Raw genomic sequence first — 24,051 nt, 5'->3', positions numbered from 1 at the left:
CCCACACATTATTGTTTCAGGAGAATATTAGACAAAATATTAGGGTTAACAGAACACATGGAAATACAACCAAAGATTAAAGTGTGTGTTCCTTGATTCAGCAGTTACCATGCATGTAACAATCTCTTCCTTCTGGCTCTTTTCCAGACAGCTTTTTTTAGAACAGGAAGGAGAGATGAAGAATGGAAACACTGCATTTGTCATTTTGCTTTTTGTCCATCTTGCTTTCATTTATTTATTTATTTATTTATTTAGTTGTTTTTTAATGCTGCCATGTGAGGTGCTTTGAGATTGGGAACCCTCTTACCCAGAAAAGGTGGGATATATCGCTTTAAATAAACAAACAACCTCTCAGCACAGAATACAGACCAGAATTCCAAGCCACACATCTTTGCGGAAGATCTGCCTTAGCAGGTGAGCAGGGGGATGCTTTGGGATCAATCAAAGCAATCAAAGGGTCGTTTAAGGAGCTTTCACCATGCTATCTTAACCCTACACATTTTCTTTCACTCCAAATCTTAATTTAAGAATGCTTTCATCAGGTGCCATGTTTTCAACCAATAGGTGGTGTGGGGAACAAAGACATTCAAACAAGAGCTAATTTCATCAGAACTCTTACTTGAAGCTTTAGCTATAAAGAATTAAGAATATCAAAAGTAGGTAAGTGTGCGATCCTGTAAAGGTCCACTAAAATGTAAATCCCACTGAGCAAATGGGCTTTACACCCAAGAAACTGGACATAGGATTGCAGCCAAAGTAAGAAAGAATGAATTTCACCAAGTGCTATTCCAGACCAACTGTTTAAGCAATCTACATTGAGCCTTAACTAATTAAATTGAGCTAAACTAAGCTAAATTACTGTTCTACAGGGAGGGAGGGGCAACTCAGTCTATCTACAATCTGCCACTTTTACAACTGTTCACTCATCAATCTATCTCATTTCTCCATTAATCTGAGATTATTATTATTATTTTAAACACATGAAAATTCATACTTAAAACCTATTTTTAAACAATTTATCTTTCAAAATATGAATTTTGAAATAAGCATTTAAAATGAATTTTGATATATTTTTGAGCCATGAACTGCATTGGAAGATTTGAGAAGCATGAAAGCCGATGGGTAACATTGTGAATTACAGAGCACATAAATTTGCAACAGAATTTATCAAAATCGAATTCCTCAAACGAATTCCTATCTACAGATTCTAATGACTGACAACCTGGCCTCACCTGTTCAAGTGATACTAGAATGATGAATGAATTTGTTAAGTTTTGGTTACTCCAACTTTAGTAGTGGACAAGAACTGCATTATTTGTTTTCTGGTTTCCACTAGTTCTCTAATGGATATAGATGACAATCTAACGGTCTCTACCAGTGAAGGGAGCTCAGGCTTAAATCCACTGTAATTTACAAATCCATATCCGTTTGTATTGACCACTTTTCTTGGATGAAAGAAGTGTTGTTCCATTTAGGTATATATTGGAGGGAAGGAAGGGTAGTTGACAGGCTCACGGATAAAATAGACCACCTACTGATGTCAAATACCAGAGTCAACAGTAATGACAATCCTTTTGGAGTACACCCCTATCCTTGACTTATGGCCAAAGCGGGGGTAGTCAATGTGGCAGCTTCTGGATGTTGTGGATTAGAACTCCTGCCATCCCTAAGCATTAGCCATGCTAGGGTGGGGCTGATGGGAGCAGGAGTCCCACAAAATCCAGAGGGCATACGAAAATACCTTCTGGAAGATTCCTCAAGCTCAATATCATATGAGGTGGCCAAATTTTGCACTTTAGTAATCAGGAAGCGTAAATTTCTTCTGTTGAATGGCACACTGCGAAGTTCCCTTGTGTAATCTTTTTTTTCCTGATGTTGTTGTTGATTTCTTTTTGTTTGATCTTGTGGTGTTTAGTGTCACTGGCTTTTGCCGCAATAAAACTTGGTCTGGTTCACAGGAAGAGAGCCCGGAAGTCACATATTCAGTTACCAGATATTGCGCTGCCATGATAGATATTTGACGAAGAATGATCTATGCTACAATTCAATCCTAAACTGAAGGCCCATATTATTAGATCCGCACTTTTGAAGCCCACCCCATATAGCTGTGTTAACTGATCTTTTAATCTTTCTTATAAATTTTTATTCACCCATTATCTATCCTTAATTAAGTATTCTATGTATATGTTTAAATCTACGTTTGGTTCTAGCTCCTATTTATTTAATAATTATTCGCCTGGATTCATACTGTTATGCTATTTATGTATATGTTTTGCTTATGCTGGTCTATGACCGTAATAAAGTACTTGACTTGCTTGCTTGCTGCCCTGGCTAAAAATATGAAGATAGGATTGCTACAAAGTTCAGTTGTACTGACAGAGCCCAAAGATATGTCAACATTGTGGATTTACACCACTGTCCCACCACGGTTGTGCTACTGTAACTAAAAACTTGGTGTGAAACTGTTAATGTACAGTGGCAAAAATGGACAGATTTGGGGAGGGGTCAAATCTGCAACAACAATAAACTGACTGGGCTAATAACAAAAGAAGAATGACATGCTACTCATCCCCTCAGAACCCTGATGAGCACTCGGATTCAAGTTTCCAGATACAAATACCCAATGGGAACCTCAACTTCCCTGCTAAAACTGGGGGTACAAATCAAAGACAAATACAGCATGGAGGAGACCAGGATCAGATGTGGGGTTTATTGTGTTAGTTTTACTGGTGCTAATGCTAGCACTTCTGTCCCGATTTCTCCTGATTTCTAACATTTCTTTTACGCTGCAGTACATGCTGCATTATGGAACTTTGGCACTTTGATGGCTATACCGCCATGTCATGCTAAATTTCAGACAGCAAGAAAGAACTGTATGCTGGGATACCACCCCAAATTTCGCCACCCCAAATTTTGTCACCTGAAATTACAGGGCAAAACTACTGTGATTGTCAACTGTGTTGCAAATGGATTCCAGCCCCCTGGAAATAATTAACATTGAAATTAGCACTGAACATTCTCTAGATTCCACAGGACTTCCAGAAGTGGCTTTTCCACCATGTAATAGTTCACATAAAATGCAGAAATCAACAGGTAAGGAAACATCAGGAGGGCAGAATAAAGTGCCATCGGAATGCAGTCTACATCTCAAAGCATAAACCTACCCCCATCAAATTGGCTCAACTTGTCTCCCATGCATCCTATATTTGCTAAAGACTTTTCAACCCTTCAATACAGGAAACATTTGTTGTGCAGAAAAGGGATTCTGCTGCCCTGAACTTCCAAATCTTCCACCATGTACCAAGGGAAGTCGGTGTTGGATTATAAATGAATAGTACAAAGTACTGTGTATAAATTAGGGAGCTGATAGATTCCATGACTAGTTAGCAGTGGAAGAAAATAAAATAGTTACTCTGACAGAGTCTCACCCACTTACGCTAAGAAAGGGAGCCCTTAAATGGTAGATTCATTTTCCTCGCTCTTAAAAAGCAAAACTGTAACATACATCTGTGACCTAGCAACAATATGGTTTAAAACAGTTTCCAGACCAATGGTCTGTGCAATACCTTCAAAAATGGGATGACAAAAGGTCGCAGTGGGAAGTTAGTAGCTTCTTGTAGTTTGGAATGAAATTCTTCAATTGTCAAAGTAGAATTCTGTTGAATGGGTAAAGAAAAGAAAAAAGATCTGACTCAATAAGATGAATAACAGAAATGTTTGGCAACAGAGATTAGGCCTAAAGTACTTTCCCCACAGTAACTTTCTTAATTGCTGTATGTTACTGCTGAATAACATTCATATTGTATAAACAACATTCAATTACACAATATAGGAAGCATCAACACTGTATCTGTTATAGTGAACAGCTGCTTTGCCACCATATCTTTCCCACTGCCATTGTACACTACACTATCTGTCCAAGTTTTAAGATTATACCAGGGTCCAGGATATTTGAGTAGTTTACTCTGAGTACAATGTCTAACTGGCAATCAGTTTTGTGCCTCACACATAAGGAACAGAATAGGAAAAAGACATCTGGAAAAAGGAATAAGTGACCAAAGGTTCTGCATGCTCACAAAGGAAGCCTTACATCAAGCCAAACACTGACTGGCAACAGTACCAAAGATCCATCTAGTCCCAGGATAGGAAACCTGCAGATCTCCAGATATTGTTGCTAAGGAGAAAAAACACCCAAAAGCAGTCCAAGAAGGACTGAGCACGCTTAGTGGGCACCAGGTGTATGCGTGGGGGAAATGGAAAAAGTGAGAGTAGAGAGGGAGGGAATGGAGTATGCTGGAAAGGGGTTGAGTGGCTCTCTGAACAGGAGCATTCTGCACTGTAACATTTTTGTTTCACGTTCTACTTTTGTAATTAATAACCTGTTGATGGTTCTATCCTTTCACAACAATTGCTAATTCTCCTCTAGAGCCATCCAAGCTAGCAATCACCATCACGTTTTGTGCCAGTAAATGCTAAATCGGAACAAACAGCAAGTTGTGGGGGGTTGCCAAGAGCGTTAAAGAGTGGGTTTTCATGGAGAAAGTAATGGAGCTGAAAGAAAAGTGCCCAGACATGGATCAGAGAAGCACAGCCCATACCTAGAAAGCACTGATGAAAACTAGTGTGGATGAGACCATAGCTGAGACTGTAAACACTTCCCAGCAGCCTTGGAAGGAGGCTGGGATGGGAAGTGAAATGAGTAGATGTATCTAGACACAAAACCCTTTTCCGACTATATAGATAAATAGGAGAACTTCCAAGTACAGGTCTGGAAAGACAAATAAAAATTAAAGCTGCTATCATTATTTGCTTACCACAAGTCCTAGCACGAGGGTACGCACTCTCTCCCCAATCTCTGGTGAAATGTCATTGCCAAACTGCTGTAAGGTTGTGAGAAATCTCTTCAGTTTGCTAAGCTGTCTAGCTCCGCAAGCTGGTGGCAACTGCTGATTAGCCAAGGACGATGAGGAGGAAGATGATGGGCCGTTACTAAAGCCATTAGGTGGAGAAGGAGCCCCGTTTAGTGCTGTTGGTGAATGGCTTGTGCCATTGGTTACTAAAAAGGGAGGGGAAAGAAATGAAATATTTTTATTTACTTTCTGTAACAGAATATATCTGAAGGCAGGCTTCAATGCAAACGTCTGATGATGTGACAGTAGCTTCTTGCATACTGAACATTTCATAGGTCAATGCCATAAACATTTTAGGTCCAGAGGAGGTATTAAGTACAGAAGAAGAGCCTGATGCATCAGACCAATGGCTTCTCTAGTCCAGCACCCTGTTCTCAGAGTGGCCAACTAGATGCCTGTGATCCCACCTGAGAGCAGGACCTGAGTGCAATTGCAGTCTCTCCCACTGTGATTCCCAGGAACAGGTGTCCAGAAGCATACTGTGCCTGACCATGGAGGCAGAGTTCAGAGCCTTATCCTCCATATCTTCTAGAGCCATCCAAGTATTGTTTCTTTATTGACCTACGGTCCTTACCTCCCATCTGCCTAACTTGTCCCCCTGCTTTAAAAAAAAGGGAAAAAAAACTAGCATAAATTTATTTATTAATTAAACTTGTATACTACTTCACCTGAAGATCACAGGGCGGTTCCCAACACCTACTTTTTTCTGCATATTTTAACACAGAATTTTTCATTATGGTTCTGGAATGAACATTTAAATCTTCAAATTAGTAGAATTTTAGAGTAAGTGTTGGGCTGAGCTGATTTTTTTCTTTTTGATGTTGTTGTTTTTTGGTACCGATAATTACTGTTTGTATGTCTTCTTGTGGGTTTGAAAAGGACAGGAGAAGAACTCTGTGACCCCCCCCCCCAAAATAAAGTCCGTTTCAAATATTGGACCCATTCCCTTTTTACATTCTGTCTCAAGTTTTCATGACAAAAACTGAAAAGGCAACATTGCCTTTCTTGAGATTTTGAATGGCATTGGCTTTCTGGATCACAAGCTCCTTAAGGGAACAGCTATCTTCTTATATATGGCCCTGAGCCAAAAAAATTCCCAGTTGAGCTAGTGATGATAATGGCTCTAGGAATGAACAGCTGGTTCTGGTGCAGGCTACCTTACCTGCTGTTCTGGCAACAAAACTTTACAGTGTTTAAATGATTACCTCTTTGTTTAGGATAAAGTGGGCAGGTATTGTCTGATAGCAGAAGTGCAATACGTTATCTGTATAAGCACACTGGTGCTACTTTTAACTAAATATTCCAAGAGCAGAGATAAAACAGATAGCTGTAAACAGTGCAACCACCATGTGCCACAGACTAGCACAGAGGTGGTTAACTTGGAGCACTCCAGTTATGAGAATATAACTCTCAGCATCCCTGGCCATTGGCTAAGCTGGCTTGGGATGACAGGTGTTGAAGTCCAACACTTGGGGAGGGCAAAGGTTAGTCACCTCTGGACTGGCACAATAGAACAAAAGTGCTATGTGATAAGCACTGTCATCATATGGCTATAGGACAGAGGTTCCCAACACTGCGCCCTTCAGATGTTTTAAACCAGAATTCCCACCAACCCTGACTTCACAGGGTGGTAGTCAAAAAATACGGGGAGAACATGAGATTAGGATGGCTGAGGCAGGAGCTACCTCTATTAGGAATTCAGCCATCTCTTGGCTCCCCTAGATGGCAGTAAGAATATGTTCCCATGATAATAAAATAAGACAACCCAGTTCTAAACCTGGAAGTGACAAGGTTGGTTAGCGAGAGATGGGATGGGTGTATCTGTCAATTTCACGTTCTCCCTGCTTTTAATTTTTTACATCTTAAATTCAGTTCTCTACATCAGCTTGTGATGTTTTTAAAGCGCTCATGAAAATTAATCAGCATTTTAGTGGAAACGTCCAGTAGTATACAAATTTTGTATGCCTTTTTGCCTACATGCACATTTTTGTGAAGCAGATTTTCCCTAATATAACACACCTCTCTGTGTCTGTTTCATTAAAAATATGCATTTTAATGCATACTTTACCTTGTGTGCATTATTTGTTTGCAGAACTGCACTGGGAAATTTGGAGAAGTGAAGATTGCAAGCGATGGCTGTATTTTGGTTCACACACCATTTCAGAATGTTCAAATTAGTTATGTGAACTGAACCCATCCTGTCGCAATTTCAGAAGACTCCCAAAATAACATGCACAGGTTGATTTCCTCAGCAGGGGCGATGGGAGAGTGTACAATTAGATAAGCCAAGAAGACAAGAGGTGAGGACCACCCCAGCGTACTTTTGATTAGTATGGGTTTAAAAGGATGAGCAACCTTGTCTTCTCATTCATAAGAAACACATATCATGCAACTATCAAAAAATAATAATAAAATATTCCTGAACAAAGTTCTCTGTAATTCTCACCAACAGAAAAAAAGGCTTGAACTTTAACTACAGGGGGCAAGAAAGCAACACTTGCTATTTCAAAGTATTCATAAATCTATTGAATGTGACTCAGCCTCATATATCTCTATACGTATAATATATTACTGCTCATATACATGTGTTAATTATACGTGTGTATGACAGATTTCTTCATCATGGCATGCAGCAATAATCCTGACATAAATAATATAGGAAATAAAAGTATAATTACACGTTGTGGGTGTGAAAGAGCTGGTTCTTGGGGCTCCTTGGGTAGTGGGAGGAGGTGGCATTGTTGGGGGTGTCAGCCTGGATTGCGTCTTCACATCCACAGGTGAGTCTGGCATTGTGGAATGCTTCTCAATGCGATCTAAAACACACATAACATTTTGCTTAATTTTCCTCCCCTCCTCCAGGTAGCAAATCATTTGAACCAAGTCTTCAGCACAAAACCAGGAAAGCAAATAACACATTTTCCAGTGTCTCAAACTATGCTAAAACTGCTTCAAGACTGAGTAACGTTTTTAGTCAAGGTAAGTTTTTGACACCACTTAAGCCCTAGAACGCAGAAAGGAGAGCCTCATTTATAACAGGGTTATAATATAGAATCTTCTGCTCTCCTTTCTGGCAGAGTTCGGGCATGATTTTGCATGAAGTGCTGGTGCTGGAACAAGGAAACGTCATTTGAATGCTGTTATAACATTAAGAAGTATGGGAAAGATGGAGAAACGCATGATCAAATTTATATGTGTGTGTGTTTATGTATTATATAAAATTTATACATCACTTAATTGTATTAAAAAAAACCCTCAAAGTGTTTTACAAAGAAGATAAAACAATAAAACTATCACTAAGAAAAAACTAACAGCAATAATTTAAGACAGAAAGTTGAAATAACAATAGACTAAAACCCGATTAAGAGTCGCATCGATTTTCTAAACATCTGGGTAGGCTTAGCTAAACAAAAATGATTTTAGTTATTCAATATGTTTGTAACTCTTCTTTCTTCAGACCTGAACAATCAACCAAAAGAGCAAATAAAAACTACAGCATTTAAAACCACAAGTCCTTAAAAACTGCAAAGCAAGTTTTATTCAGCAATAAAACTACCAGCCTATGAATACTTGGGCAAACAGACAAGTTTTTACTTGGTGTCCAAACAAGAGTTTGCACCAAGCATAACTCTAAGGGGAGGTTGTTGCACAAGTAAGGTCCCCCCAGAGAGAAGGCCCTTTCCTGCATCACTGTATATTGTACATTTCTCAGCAGTGAAATAACACAATAGACTTTGGATTGTATTCATTGGTGGGCTCTGTCCTAGCAGAACGCACTTCTAATCATGCAGAGTGGATCACCTGACGTTTGCTGTTCCCACCTACTCACTAGGGCAGGCTTCCTCAAACTCGGCCCTCCAGATGTTTTGGCCTACAACTCCCATGATCCCTCACTAGCAGGACCAGTGCTCAGGGATGATGGGAATTGTAGTCTCAAAACATCTGGAGGGCCGAGTTTGAGGAAGCCTGCACTAGGGCTTTCCACTAGTGCAAAGACAACATTACATGCAACTCACAGTTTCATCCTGTGCCTTTGCCCAGACACATGTTGTCCCAACAAACCAGTGGCAGACTTCCAAGTTAATGGGTTTAGGACTGGGATGTAAGCCTGCTGACTGCTTGGTTAAATATTCCTGGCTCTGTTTCCCCATTAGCTGTCCACATAAAACTCCACAAATTATATAAAGGATACTTTGGGGGATATATCTATGTTAATTGTTCTGAAAAGACAGTTCTTTCCTAACATCAAATAGTACTAGAAGCATCTGTCCCAATTTGTGATTATTGTAAGTCAAATTGGACAATCTTATTTGTATTCCTATATGTAATGAGGCACTCAGCAGCATAACATTTGCACAGGTTGTTTGCCTGTAAAATCCAGTGCACATAACCTGAAATAATGCAGTTGATATTCTGAATATTATCTGAGAACCGTATACCTAATATGGACCTAAGCATGTTGCATCTGCTGGGTGTTTTGTGGTCTAAGGGGTGAGAAGGATGCGATTTCATTCCTTCACCATGTTTGAGGAACAATTTGGGAAAAGATTTTCAACTCTGGGCCTGTGTTTAATTTTCACATCATCCTGTGCCATTTGAAGTCTTGGTAGAAAAGAAGGGCCAAGTGTCACAAAACACATGTCAAACAAAGTTATCTACATGAACAGAACAGAAAATTAAATTATCATATTGCGCTGAAACTTTAACAGGCTATTATTCATACAAGCGGTTTGGTGAACTTTTTTAAACAGACTAGTAAGGCAAATATATTTGAGCTTTTATGAAAACAAAATTTTATTCATACAAAAACTTTATACCATGCCTCCTCTACAGTCATTTTTCTTTATGGTTTCACATTCATCTCATTTACATTCCAATAAACATTTGTATCTACCATTCCTCAGCTGTGCTATCCTTTTGGCAGTATGATATACAAATAAATTTATGTAAAATGTTACAACACTGTATTTTATTTGTGTGTGTGTGTGTGTGTATATGTATCTGAAGAAGTGTGCATGCACACGAAAGCTCATACCAAGAACTGACTTAGTTGGTCTTTAAGGTGCTACTGGAAGGAATTTTTTTTTTGTTTTGACTATAGGCAATTCAGTTTGATCAACAATAATACTTATTTCATGTTTGAATGGAGGGAGGGAGGAAAAGAGAGAAATAAGCCCTTGGGATTTCTGAAACACAAATGGGTGAGAAACACAATGCACAGTTCTGGGTCTGTCCTCTTGTGCAAGTCTCACTGAAATTATTGGGGCTTGTGTGATAACATCATCCTGGTAGAATTTGTAAATTCTAAGAAGTTGAATGAACTGCAGTAAACTGCCCCATTACCACTGTAATTTCAATTCAAAATGTTCTACAAAGACAATCATGCTAATTGTTCAGAGTTCTTAAGGCAGAGATTCTTGTAACTGGGAGGGCAGAAGATGGGAACCGTAATTTCATTATCATACCCTCACAGCAGTGCTTATGAATATAGATATAGGAAATTCAGCACTTGCAGTCTGTGGGACAAAGAGTTACGGCGTCTGCAAACATGGGTGAAGATGAGTGTTGTAAACTGAACAAACAAAGACGAACCGCTTGGCTTATGCTGCTGTCACATATTTAACAAGCAAGGACAACAAATTCAAAGGAGCAGGGGAAAGAGCATGAAAATGTTAATTGTTTCTCGCACTCACCTCCACCAACCTCAGCAACAAGGAAATAAATAGCATTCAGCTTATGTTGCAACAGAGGAAGAGATATGGAGAGATATACAGGTTCTCCTAAATAAAGGCAAATATTTCTGCCATGCCAAGAAAGGAGAGAGTAAGAGAGACTTGCCAGAGCTGGCCAGGAGATAACATTGGCAACTGCTGGCCCATCTGGTTTTCATTCTGCTAACACTCAAGCTGAAGTGTTGGGGAATGTATTCCAGGTATATAGATCTGAAAACATGTGTAAGCCTGGATGTGAGCAGAGAGGGAGCAGTATATGGAGGAGAGAAAGAGAGTCATACTCCGCTAAGGTCTGTTGCTCAGGAAAAGGAAGAACAGTGTATCCCCCAGTTCAGCTCTTAATAACTTAAACAGCAACTCCCTTCCTTCACACATACACTTGATCACATTTTACTTCCCATTTTAGAGTTAGCTGATAAATGGGTTGACACCAGGACAAGGAACAGGGTCAAGAGAGAGAGAAAGGGACCTTGGGAAGCCTTCAAGGTCAAGATCATAAATAGTTCACATTCTGTTACATTAATAGATGCTGTGATCTATACTAATTTTGCATATTATTTATCCCATTTTTCATTTGTTAATAACTTGGTTCTTGTATACCCATCATCCTTTAAAAGTTATTTTTAATTACCAATTATGTATTAATTAAGAGTATTTTCAATAATGTCTACATATCTGCTTAGAATTTGTTTTTTGTTGGAACTGGGAGTCACCAGAACTCATAGTGGCTTCAAACAAATCATTCAGAGAGTTAAAAACCCATAAAGGTACCAACAATAGTTTTTGTGTCACTGATTTCTTTCCAATGTTTGAAACTTGCAGAACTAAGTTAATGACCAGCACTGACGCCAACAAAGAAAACCTTCACTCTTGGTTCTGTGAACTGGATTTTAACACAATTTTCAAAAGCTGCATTGTTCACCATTACTATGTGCACTGCACTAGGACAGAAAACCAGATCTGCAGTATCTCAACAATAGAAACCTCAAGTATAATGCCAATGACAAGCACAGAAACACTGGGAAATGTTATGTCATTCAAAAAGTCTCCCTAAACCATGATTTCATTTTGTAACAAGCCTTGGATGAGAGGAATATCACCTGGCAAGAACCAAATTTCAGAATACAGGTGTGAAAATTACAGTGGTACCTCGGGTTAAGAACGTAATTCATTCTGGAGGTCCATTCATAACCTGAAACTGTTCTTAACCTGAAGCACCACTTTAGTGGGGCCTCCTGCTGCTGCCACGCGATTTCTGTTCTCATCGTGAAACAAAGTTCTTAACCTGAGGTACTATTTCTGGGTTAGTGATGTCTGTAACGTGAAGTGTCTGTAACCCGAAGCTTCTGTAACTCGAGGTACCACTGTATAATTAGAGTTCTGAATGGACTGAAAACAGAGGAAGTAGAAGAGTAAAGAAGGCTAGAGAAGCTACAGATGTGTAAGGCATATGTAGTTTTATTCTTTATGTCCACAAAGATGGTTCCATGATCAAGGATCTATGAATTGGCTGTGTCCTTCCTTCTCACAGACATTGCCATCCTGGGCTCCAGCCACAAGAACCTGGAACAATATCTGGGCTATCACTATCAACAACTCAGGGTGGATAAGTAAACTGGACACTGGGACTTAAATTATGTCAGTAAGCATGCTGTGATAGGCTACCACAGTGGTCTGACCTGGATTAAAGCAGAGTCCAAAATGTCAACCAATACCACTGGGTCCAAGGTCTACTCCCTGCAATCATCTCTTGTTCTTCTTCTTCTTTGGCGATCATTCATTGCCGAGTAAGATTGTCTTCCATGAAAACAGTCTTAATAGTGAGTCTATAAGTGACTGTGGAGGCCAATTCTGGATCCACACGTCCTTCCACAGTGGAGACACAGGTTTCAGGTAATAGGCTCCAGCAAATCTTAAGCACGTGGCACAAAAACCTTAGCCCTCCCAACCCAGAGTTCAACCACAGTGTATCGCCTTTTTGCTCAAGTTCTTTTTGGCTTTATGACCTTTAGAGTAATGTGTGCTGCATTTGAAGACTAAGAAAAACGTGAACCTCTTCAAACAGGGTTTAAACCCAACAGCTTCTCAAAATTCAAGGAGGAAAAAGAGCTGCCTGGAACTCATTCTCCTCCGTTCTCCACAATCAATTCATGATGAGGGTAGATGGTGAAATAACAGGCCCAACTCAGCCTATGCACATGTAACCTTCTGGTAACAGGAGAGTCTTAAGATAAATTCGTAAAATATGTTTCGAGCCTGCAAACATCTCCTCCATTTGTTTTGCATTATATTTTAAAAATGAAATATACATTCTTGATTCTCTTTTAGCGGCAAAGGGCTAGAAGCTGTGATTTAATCACAGAAGCATTTTGCCCCACTCTAAATTAAAGAATGCTGTAAAACCAACTTTAAATTATGACGTTTCTTCTGTGGATTGTTTTGGTTTCTAACACTGAGCTGTTCTTTGTCATACATTCGGTTCTTATTATGGGAATTATTTTTAACTCTGTAGTTAACTTTTAGGTGAACTGTGATATGTACAGCAAGTGTTTCCAACCTTATAAAAAATAAATATGGAGACAGAGAACGACCACTAAGAAAAACATGTCCATGACAGAGGAAAGCGGTGTGGAGAAAAGCTTTTATAGTCAGAAGCATTTAGTTCACTTCCTGTATCTTAATGGTTTAATCCATTTTTAAACAAGATGGCCTTTCATATATGGTAAAATTTCAGATTACATGGAAAGCATCCAATTTGAGTGCATCAAGAAAGGCTGTTGCAGGGAACAAAATATGGAATATGTAAATATGCAAGTGATGCCTTTTCAATGGCCAATTCAATGTCAAGCAGTTCTGCAAGTGGTGTGTTTTCAATTTCCTTTTTAAAATAAAAAACGTAGGATATAATAAGCAGTGGCATTTACTTTACTGTTAGCTAGCATAAAGAGTTCCAGATGTATGTCCAGGCATAAAAGATTCTTTAAAAATATTCTTCATTGTTTATGAGTAGTGTTCTTCTGGTAACCCAGGGAAAAATCAGTAGAGTACTTCTAAAGCTTGCTGAATGTATTCATTTTGGTTTTCCTGCCATCTTGTTTCCTTTGGAATGTAGTCCAAAGGAACTAACAACATTTTCAATATGCCTATGTGTTACCATATTATTTGGTTTGTTATTAACTAGTTGTGATAGAGTAAATATACCAGTAAGACAGTAAGATAGGGATATACTAGTTGGGAGATCATATAGCATGATTATATATGAAGAAATGGGATGAGGGAATTAAAACACACACACACACACATTAAGAGATTAAGCATCTTGTAAAATTGTTGTAAGATTTAATTATCAGTACATAATAACTGAATTATTTATTAAAATAATTAATGAACTTCATCCACACATCATGGTGTACTTCATAAAAAGTGACAAGATCGGGTGGTATAGGCAAAACCACACAGAAGAACTCTAAAATTAACTTTGACGATTTCCAGGGTAAGGGACTACTTCTGTACAATCTATGGATATAATTTTCTGGGGACATGGGAAAAACAAAATGATTAACATTTAAAATATAAATTAATGGCTACACTACCCAAAATTACGACAACACAGCTTCAATTTGATAAGGTTTTCAACAAAATATTCCCTTTTCTTCAGGCCTTTGGCTTTTAATTATCTTTGTAAATTGATTTCAGGGATTATTATTATTTTACTATCAAGTGGTATATACATTTTATGAAATACATTTATGAAATAGAATCTCTCATTTCATGCACAAAAAAATGTTAGGAATCCTTGTGAGAGGGTGGGTTGGACCCCAAAATATTAACATATGTGAAGTATCCAACAGTAAGTCACATTGACAGGATTGGATGTGATTAATAGGAATGATTTTCCTTGAATCACAGATGCTCTACTCTATACCTCAAACTTCTTTGAAAGTCTCCTCAGTTTCAAAAGTAGTATGTCTAGGCGTGTGTCAGTATGACTGCTGTTTGAGAAACCTCAGGAACAAAGCTCTCCTGGCCATGGGGAACTCATTGCATGGATGCCAAGATCTCACCCATGTATCTGTATCACCTTAGTAGCTGAAACAATCAGGACTTCCCCTCTCAAAAATGTGCAGCTTTTCTTGTGTAAGTGAGCAAAAAGATGAAGAAAACAAAAGACTGTAAGAATTAGAAGAGTTTGGATTTGATATCCCGCTTTATCACTACCCAAAAGAGTCTCAAAGCGGCTAACATTCTCCTTTCCCTTCCTCCCGCACAACAAACACTCTGTAAGGTGAGTGGGGCTGAGAGACTTCAGAGAGGTTTGACTAGCCCAAGGTCACCCAGCAGCTGCACGTGGAGGAGCGGAGATGCGAACCCGGTTCCTCAGATTACAAGACTACCGCTCTTAACCACTACACCACACTGCCCAATATAACAGTTGACATGATCTTCAATGCAAAATACACTAAACTTTCTGCAACATGACCCAACCCCTTCGCCGGGACGTCTCACCAGCTTTGTAGCATTGTTATCTCATTCTTTTTCAATGCAAGAAGAATTGGGCACTTAATCATCTGCGCCACATAATCAGCTATTGTTCAGAATAAATAAAAATCCATCCAGTTTGCTTACTTTCTTTCAGTTTCTGCTTATAACAGTTTTCAAGACTTAACCAGGCTTCATTGTTAAGCATATCTTTCAGAGGCCGAAAATGCAGCCTAAATTAATGAAAAGGGATTTTTGTTACAACAGTCATCAATACCAATCAAAACTGTAACGGGGTTACGCATACCATTACAAGGCAATCTGCCCCAAAAACTGGCTCGAGAATTTTAACTTGATGGAAAGGGAAGGGGGAAAATATGTATGGAGAATGAGAACATATTTGTGTTTTCAAAATGAAATGACAGCCTGACCTATGAGTAATGTTTTTCAGATGAATTTTGTGTGTGCGTGTTCCTCTATGTAAAAATCCCAGCATTTCAGGATACAATTTGAAATATGAAGATATTTTGCAATTTAACCATGTGCCGCTGGGGAAAATTACAGACCATTACAGTGATGAACAATGACTTCTTTAAAATTCCTTGCCTGACATCCCTCAGCTCATCTGCATAGAAAAAGCAAAGAACCCCACATAGATTGTACACAACCAGACCTTCTAATAAGAATGGAAAGCTGCTATGGGCTTCAATTATGGGCTGTTCTATCACCACTGTTCTATCTTTGCGCATCTCCATATATACTTCTGGAAGTTAAAAAAAAGTTGATTTTTGGAGCAGATGTGCAGTAAGAACTGTAGTGATGAATGACCCTAGGCTTTTTCTCTCTCAGTGCCATAGGGTCACCAGTTCGAGATCCATCACCAACTCCAATTAGAGAAGCCTGCATCACACTTTGACCCCTATGGGCCTAGGGTAAGGGGTAGATAGTATCGTATTTACTTGTGTCTAATGCGCCATCGAATCTAATGCACACGTCAATTTTCAGGTATTTGCTGGCAAATGTAAATGTGCCATTGAATCTAATGTGCACCTTAATTTTTGCAATGTGGTCTAAACTACTGAGCCTTGGGCTTGCCGATCAAAAGGTCAGCAGTTCAAATCCCTGCGACGGGGTGAGCTCCTGTTGCTCGGTCCCAGCTCCTGCCAACCTAGCAGTTCGGAAGCATGCCAAAAAGTGCAAGTCGATTAATAGGTACTGCTCCGGTGGGAAGGTAGACAGCATTTCCATGCACTGCTCTGGTGTCGGTGTTCCCTTGCACCAGAAGCAGCTTAGTCGTGTTGTCCACATGACCTGGAAAAACTGTCTGCGGAGCGGACAAATGCCAGCTCCCTCGGCCTATAAAGCGAGATGAGCTCCACAAGCCCAGAGCCGTTTACGACTGGACTTAACTGTCCTTTACCTTTACCTTTAATTTGGCAAAAAAATGGTGAGCATTAGATTTGAGTCAATACAGTAATTTACAAACAATATCAGAACAACAAAACAGCAGCATGGAACAGTAGACCCCCCCCCCCCAAATGGCCCTATTTTCCAGCTGAGGAAATTTATACAAGCTGCCCTAGTTTCCGATTTGATCCTGGAATGTCCCACTTTTCCTTAGGACATCCTTTTTTTTTTCATCAGAGAAAGGTTAGAGGGTGTGGAGTTATCTGACCCACAAGCCATCTGAAGTTTTTTTTTAAAAAAATGGTTAATGTTTTATTATGTTTTTATATATGTTGGAAGCTGCCCAGTCAGATAGTTTAAAATAATAACATTATTACTATTATTATGGGATAGGATGTTGTCAGGGGCTGGGCAGAGGAGGAGTGTTGGAAACCGCCTCCCCATCCTGACCCTTCCAGGGTGGAGGAAGAGGAAGAAGACAGTATATATTTGCAACAGGGGGTTTGCAGGAGGTCACAGCTCAGAGGCAGATGAGGGGGAAAGTTGGGAAATAATAGGAGAGGAGGAGCAGGCAGAGCAGGAGCAGCAGCTGGCTGACATGTTATCACTAGAAAGCATTTCAGGCCCACCATCTCCCAGAACCCGGTGAGCCTTAAAAGTAGGAGGGCAAAGAGCTCAAAGACAGAGGGAACTTAGTGGCACCCATAGAGGAGGAGGTGATGATGATGAGGAATGAGGAAGTGGGAGAGAAGGGGAGTGGAGATTCACTGGGGACAATGCCATTATCCAAGAGGCTGGGTTCCATAGCCTCTCTCTGTAAACTTTGAAATAAAAAAGGGCTGTAAGAAACTTTCCCTTGTCTTTGTACTTTCCTGGGCAGCCAGCTGGGGGCTGCTGACAGCATCTCGACAGACGTCCCTATATTTATCAGATAAATGTTGGAATAAAAAGGTAAAGGGACCCCTGACCATTAGGTCCAGTTGTGGCCGACTCTGGGCTTGCAGCGCTCATCTCGCTTTATTGGCCGAGGGAGCCGGCATACAGCTTCCGGGTCATGTGGCCAGCATGACTAAACCGCTTCTGGTGAATCAGAGCAGTGCACAGAAACACCGTTTGCCTTCCTGCAGGAGCGGTACCTATTTACCTACTTGTACTTTGAGGTGCTTTCGAACTGCTAGGTTGGCAGAAGCAGAGACCAAGCAACGGGAGCTCATCCCGTCGTGGGGTTTTGAACCTCCGACCTTCTGATCGGCAAGTCCTAGGCTCTGTGGTTTAACCCACAGCGCTATGTCTCTATTTTGTCTGTATTTTCCAGGGACGTTCCTGATTTAGAGACACAGTCCTAGTTTCTGATTTGATCCTGGAATGTCCCACTTTTCCTTAGGATGTCCCTATTTTCATTGGAGAAATGTTGGAGGGTATGGAGTTATCTGACCCCAGAACCATCTGAAAGCAATCCTGTATAGGGAAGTTTAATGTTTAATGATTTATTATGTTTTTATATATGTTGGAAGCTGTCCAGAGTGGCTGGGGCAACCCATTAAAGTGTGTGGGGTATAAATAGTAAAATTATCATTATGGAATGTGACATCCCTATTTTCACTAGAGAAATGTTGGAGGCTATGAAGTAGTCTTGACTAATTGAAAAACATACAGCGATGGTGCAAGACACACCTTGGTGGGGACATATTCCCACCAGCAGAGGCACCACAGAGAAGTAGCAGCACTACCAGCAGGGCCTCCCATGATGGGCACTAGATGTGGGAAGAAGCATCATTCAGATAATTAATAGCAAAGAGTTGTTTTTTTTCTGAAAAATTTGCTGATCAAAATTAAACTAAACAAATATGAGTTTAAAAAATAAACGAAGAAAAGAATCCATCAGTATGCCTAAATTACATCCCGTTTGGATTGCTGTAACATACATGGGACTGCCTTTGAAAAGTGCTCTGAACCTTCAATTGGCTCAAAGAGCTGCAGGCAGATTTTTTACAGGACTGGTCATGGGAGTACAATTCAAAGTGCTAGTTATTACCTGTTTCAAAAAGCCCTAAACAGCTTAGGTCCAAGCTATCTGAAAGACTGTATTCCCTTGTGTGTACCTACCTGGGTTTGGAGATCTTCAAGGGAGGCCTTTCTCTTGGGCCAACCACCCCCACAGGGACAGTTGGCAGGGATGTGGGAAAGGGCCTTCTCGGTGGCTGCTCCCAGACTGTGGATCTCCCTCCCTAAAGAAACTAGAGTGGCTCCCTGATTTTTGTGTTTCCGCCGGCAAGTGAAGACTTTCTTATTCTGACAGGTGACTGCTCTTAATGAAAGCGCTGGTGCTGTGCTCTTTTTATTGTAGTTATTGGTATAGTTTTAATATATTTTATATATGTATATAGATATAATTCTATCAATGTTTAATAGTTCTTAATTATTGTTTTTCTATGTTTTTAGCAGTTCTTATTTTCATCTGGAAGGTGCCCTGTGCCCCATCAGGGGAAAAAGCTGGATATTATTATTTATTTCATTTCTATACCGCCTTATATTTTTAAGAAAAATCTCAAAGCGGTTTACAGCATATTAAAACATCAATAAAACAATCCAGAATCAAACATTAATATTAATAATCATAATAATCAATATTTATCATTTAGGAGGCACATGGTTTGGTTCTAGACTACCACAATTATAGATACTCCAGGTAAATCCTTTATACCATCTTGTCTATATTTTATTTCCATGGAGGAAAAATTATCTATTAAATTAACCTGGCAGTAGAAATTAAATATCCATTGGCTCAGGAACCATCATTTATATTTTATATGGGATTACAAAGGTCCTTGGAGCTTATTAAGAATAATAGTTGGGGGAGAGGGGAATTATGGATATATGAGAGAAAGATGGATTGACAAATGAGAAGAATATTGATAAGAAAACACAACTAAAATAGTATCATAAAAAGTGTTTACCTGCCACAAATTAACGCAACCAGGGGTGGGGTTGTATTGGGGGTCAGTTTTGTGGAAAGTGGAATTGGAAAATGCACAAAAAGATGGCAAAACTGTGGCTATGTAGCTTAAATTCATGATAGTTGAATTTTTAGAAAGGGCCATAAACAATTCAAATCCCTGGTTTTTACATTGTAAAGGCCTTTGGCTACGCACAATAAATTGATTGCATTGCTCATCCCTAGCTTTACTATTGACCTTAAGAAGCAGGTTTTTGGTTCTGCAAATGGGTCCACTCTAAGCAAGTTGAAGTCCGGAGCCAATCTATCATTATTATGCCACCAGTGTAGTTCAATGGAACTTACTCCTAGGTAATAATTGCAGTCAAATTCCAGCATGCTAATTGTTGCAATATCCTTCTATGGCACATCCAGGCGCTGGGGTCTCAAATTTCAGCTGTGCCCTGTACAACGCCAAAATTCAGTGCCCAATTCTAAATAATATTTGTGGTACCCCAAGGCTCTGTGTGCCTAGCGCTACCAAACCGTTCACGTTCCCCTAATCCTCCTTGGTCCAGGCACATGTAAACATTGCTACCTACAAAGCTTGTCTTGGCCATGATGGCTTCAAAATTGACCACTACACCACTGTTTGTGTGTGCATTTCTTTGTGTGCACTAAAGAGCTATTTCCTGCCCTTGGAAGTGAATGAGAAAGCCTGTATGGGAGTGATTAGAAATGTGCACACATTTCAACAACCGAATCCAGTAAAAAATAGCTGAAAGGCAATTCAACTGAATTAAAAAGAACCGCACATCTATTTGGTGTTTACAATAAGTGTATAAAGAGCAGAGCTTTGCATTCCGGCTTTCAAAGCCCAACAGCCAGACTGCACAGAATCTCTAATTCATTATCCCTGCCAATCTTTACTGGGATGTGAAGACGACATTGACACACATTAGCCAATTGATTTTCTTCCTTATAGTCACCCTTAACCAATCCTAAGGTGAGTCTGACTACATAGCTGAAGGAGGGCGATGGTTGTTTTAAAAAAACAACTCTCACTAAACATTCTTCTGTTCACTGTGCTGCATGTTCAGTTAAATAACTGCATGCCTCTCCCCTCAAACAAACTGAAATAATGCACATTTGCAGAGAAATGTGTTGTCAATATAGAAAACAGCAAGCTTAAACAAACCATGTCAGAGCTGATCAACATACCTTGAAATACTATTGAAAGTAACAATACCATCTGGTGACAAAATAAATTGAACTTTTCTTGACTACTTGACTGTGATCAGTTAGACCTTTTCGCGGGCAGCGATGCAACAATTCCCCCTAAACCCCTCTTGATTTATACTTTTTTGAACCCTCCGTTGTAGTCATTTTTATTTATTTAATTGCTTGGCTCTGATAATATAAGAAGTGGCTTCCTCTACCATGACTGTCATTGGTGTCAAGAACAGCCCAAAAGAGACCACAGGTATGAGGAGGTGCCTGGAGAGAGATTGCCTTCAGTCAGCTGCCCAAGGGAAAACAATACTTGGGGAGTCAGATCCCCAGAAACTGCTACAAGCAGAAAGAGGGGCAGCAGCTGGAGCATATTATTGCTACTCTTAATACTGTAATATTGAACATGTAATTTTAGTGCTTTTAGATTGAATTTTCGCTGGTTTTCATTGTAAGCCACTTTTAGTATTAAGCAAAAGGCGGGCTACACATATTAAACCTAATCTCCACTAATCTAATCATAGCTCAAGAGGCATGGAAGGTTTCTGCTGCCTTTTAGAAGTAAACCCATTACCAAAGTTTACTACCAATTATTACACACTTGGGGGCATATCAACACTTACACACACCTGACTTACACAGTTATAATAGTCACTCCTCCTTCTCAGGAAACTTGGGGAAATATGTACCTTTCAGTGGCCTTCATACCAAATAATTAAAGCATAACTAGGTATTAGGGGACGCTGGTGGTGCTGTGGTCTACTCTAAACCACAGAGCCTCTTGGGCTTGCCGATCAGAAGGTCAGCGGTTCAAATCCCCGTGATGGGGTGAGTTCCCGTTGCTCTGTCCTAGCTCCTGCCAACCTAGCAGTTCAAAAGCACGTCAAAGTGCAAGTAGATAAATAGGTACTGCTCTGCCGGGAAGGTAAATGGCGTTTCCGTGTGTTGCTATGGTTTCAGGGTTCTGTTGCGCCAGAAGCAGCTTAGTCATGCTGGCCACATGACCCAGAAAAAAAAATCTGCAGACAAAAGATGGCTCCCTTGGCCTCTAAACCGAGATGAGTGCCTCAACCACAGAGTTGTCTGCGACTGGACTTAACTGTTAGGGTCCTTTACCTTTTAAACTAGGTATTAGAGCAAGATAGTCAATATGGTGCCCTCCAGATATGGTTGGACTACAACTCCCAGCATCCCTGACTATTGAGCATGCTGGCTGGGACTGGAGTTGTAGTCCAACTACATCTGGAGGGCACCATGTTGGCTACTATGTCTTTGAGGTAAGTCTGAATTGATAATCCATTGTTACTAATCGGTTGGCAAACTAAAATAGGAGCTGCAATATGGAGTGGGTTTACAAAAGGATGATTTGTGCCAACTACGGTTGGATTTGATGTCCAAGTTCACAAAGCTCAAAGCATCATAAACCATGGTTAGTACAAACTATGGTTTGTTATGATGCTTGAGTTGCAGCAAGTGATTTCAGATCTGAAATGGGTAGACAACAATGAAAGGTCAGCCCTGTTGTGTTCAGAGGACCTGGGACTAATCTGGATGCAAACTAAGCTTAACGGATGTAAGCCTTAATGTTCTGGTTCCTTCCTAGCAAACAGCCACAGACTACTTTTCTTCCGTCCAGTGTAGAACCAGTTTCGGGATGGCGTAGATTGTTATTAACTAGGGGAATTCTGAAATACTGGCCTGGATCTGCCAGGAATGGAATGGCTACAAACAAAACCAGCCCTTGAAATTCTATCAGACAATGGGCTGCATCAAAAGAAGATTAGACCAATTCCTGGAGGATAAGGCAATCAGTGACTACTAGCTGTGGCAGTATACCTTTGAACAGCAGTTGTTAGCAATCGCAAGTGAGGAAGAGAGTTTTTACACCTAGGTTTTGCTTAGGGTCTTCCCATAAGCATCTGGTTAGCCATTGTCAAAACAAGATGCTTTAGCTGAGATTCCCTTGGTGTCCCTTCCAACTCTACAATTCTATCATTCTATGCTGGACTACTAGTTAAAGCTATGGTTTTCCCAGTAGTGATGTATGGAAGTGAGAGCTGGACCATAAAGAAGGCTGATCGCCAAAGAATTGATGCTTTTGAATTGTGGTGCTGGAGGAGACTCTTGAGAGTCCCATGGACTGCAAGAAGATCAAACCTATCCATTCTTAAGGAAATCAGCCCTGAGTGCTCACTGGAAGGACAGATCCTGAAGCTGAGACTCCAATACTCTGTCCACCTCATGAAAAGAGAAGACTTCCTGGAAAAGACCCTGATGCTGAGAAAGATTGAGGGCACAAGGAGAAGGGGACGACAGAGGACGAGATGGTTGGACAGTGTTCTCAAAGCTACCAGCATGAGTTTGACCAAATTGTGGGAGGCAGTGGAAGATAGGAGTGCCTGGCATGCTCTGGTCCATGGGGTCACGAAGAGTCGGACACGACTAAATGACTAAACAACAACAACAACAATGCTCGACTACAATGGGCCTTTTGCCTGATCTAGCAGGCTTCTTCATATCTTATTTCTACCTCTATTAGGAGGTAGGATTCTCTCCCAGTTTAATATCTTTTGACTTCACTGTTCCCACCAAAGACTTCATCAGCCTATCACTAAAAGGGAAGTGTGGCTGTAAACAGCCCGGCTGGTGTTTATTTTGGGTCTGCTGTAATGAGAGCAAATGATAAATCTTTTTGCTGAAAGCCAGCTGCCTCATTTTTAACTCTGACTTTCCCCACTTCCTTCCCCCCTCCTTTTTCATTCAAGCTAGAGTACAGCTGCAGTAAATGTGACTCCTCGCAAGATGTGCAGATGTTAATTGTACTGTAGGACATCAAGAAACATTTCAAGTTTCTTGTAAGTGCTGACTAAAGTTGCTCTGTCACCCTTGCTTCCTCCCCCATTATCCCATTCAGCAACATCAGCACCTTCTTAAACATTATAAGAAAATAATAATAATAATCAGCACATCTGCAAGTGTTAATGGCTAGGTCTAAATGTGTTACTAATAAAAAGGAATTCTATTCAAGTTCGTAGGAGTTTGATTTTTTAAAAAAAATCATCCAAAGACATATTTGCTCCCTGCAAATGGGCTTAATGCAGCCACAATTTCTTATAATACTGAGAATTAGTATTATTTATTAATTTATTATTTGATGGCAACACATACTTCCCTGGCCCCACAAGGAACTGCCAAAGAAAATGAGAAAGAAAATCAAATATCTGCTCCCAAATTAGTTTAAAAAACAGTAGTTAAATATTAACTGAAAATCTGACCACATGCATATTTGAAATTAATGATATGACATCAAAGCACTACCTACACACTTAATTGGGTGGATTTTAATAGGACTACTCTG

General features: G+C 40.0%; 1 protein-coding gene across 8 annotated transcripts in view; it reads right to left on the bottom strand.

The window, feature by feature from the left end:
• Positions 1-24,051, bottom strand: part of RUNX1T1 (RUNX1 partner transcriptional co-repressor 1) — a 145,065-nt gene that overhangs the window by 50,381 nt on the left and 70,633 nt on the right. For all 8 annotated transcript variants that reach the window (XM_083747797.1, XM_083747796.1, XM_083747802.1 and 5 more), the window contains 3 exons: positions 7,589-7,726; positions 4,815-5,056; positions 3,567-3,656 (listed from right to left, as the gene is read on the bottom strand). In XM_083747797.1, coding sequence (XP_083603923.1) covers positions 3,567-3,656; positions 4,815-5,056; positions 7,589-7,726 — 470 coding nt within the window. The remainder of the gene's footprint in view (positions 1-3,566; positions 3,657-4,814; positions 5,057-7,588; positions 7,727-24,051) is intronic.

Source organism: Podarcis gaigeae (genome assembly GCF_964106915.1).
Source record: "Podarcis gaigeae genome assembly, chromosome: 7".
NCBI lineage: Eukaryota > Metazoa > Chordata > Lepidosauria > Squamata > Lacertidae > Podarcis > Podarcis gaigeae.
Note: the sequence above shows the minus strand (reverse complement) of the source record. Positions and strands in the feature narration are given on the sequence as shown.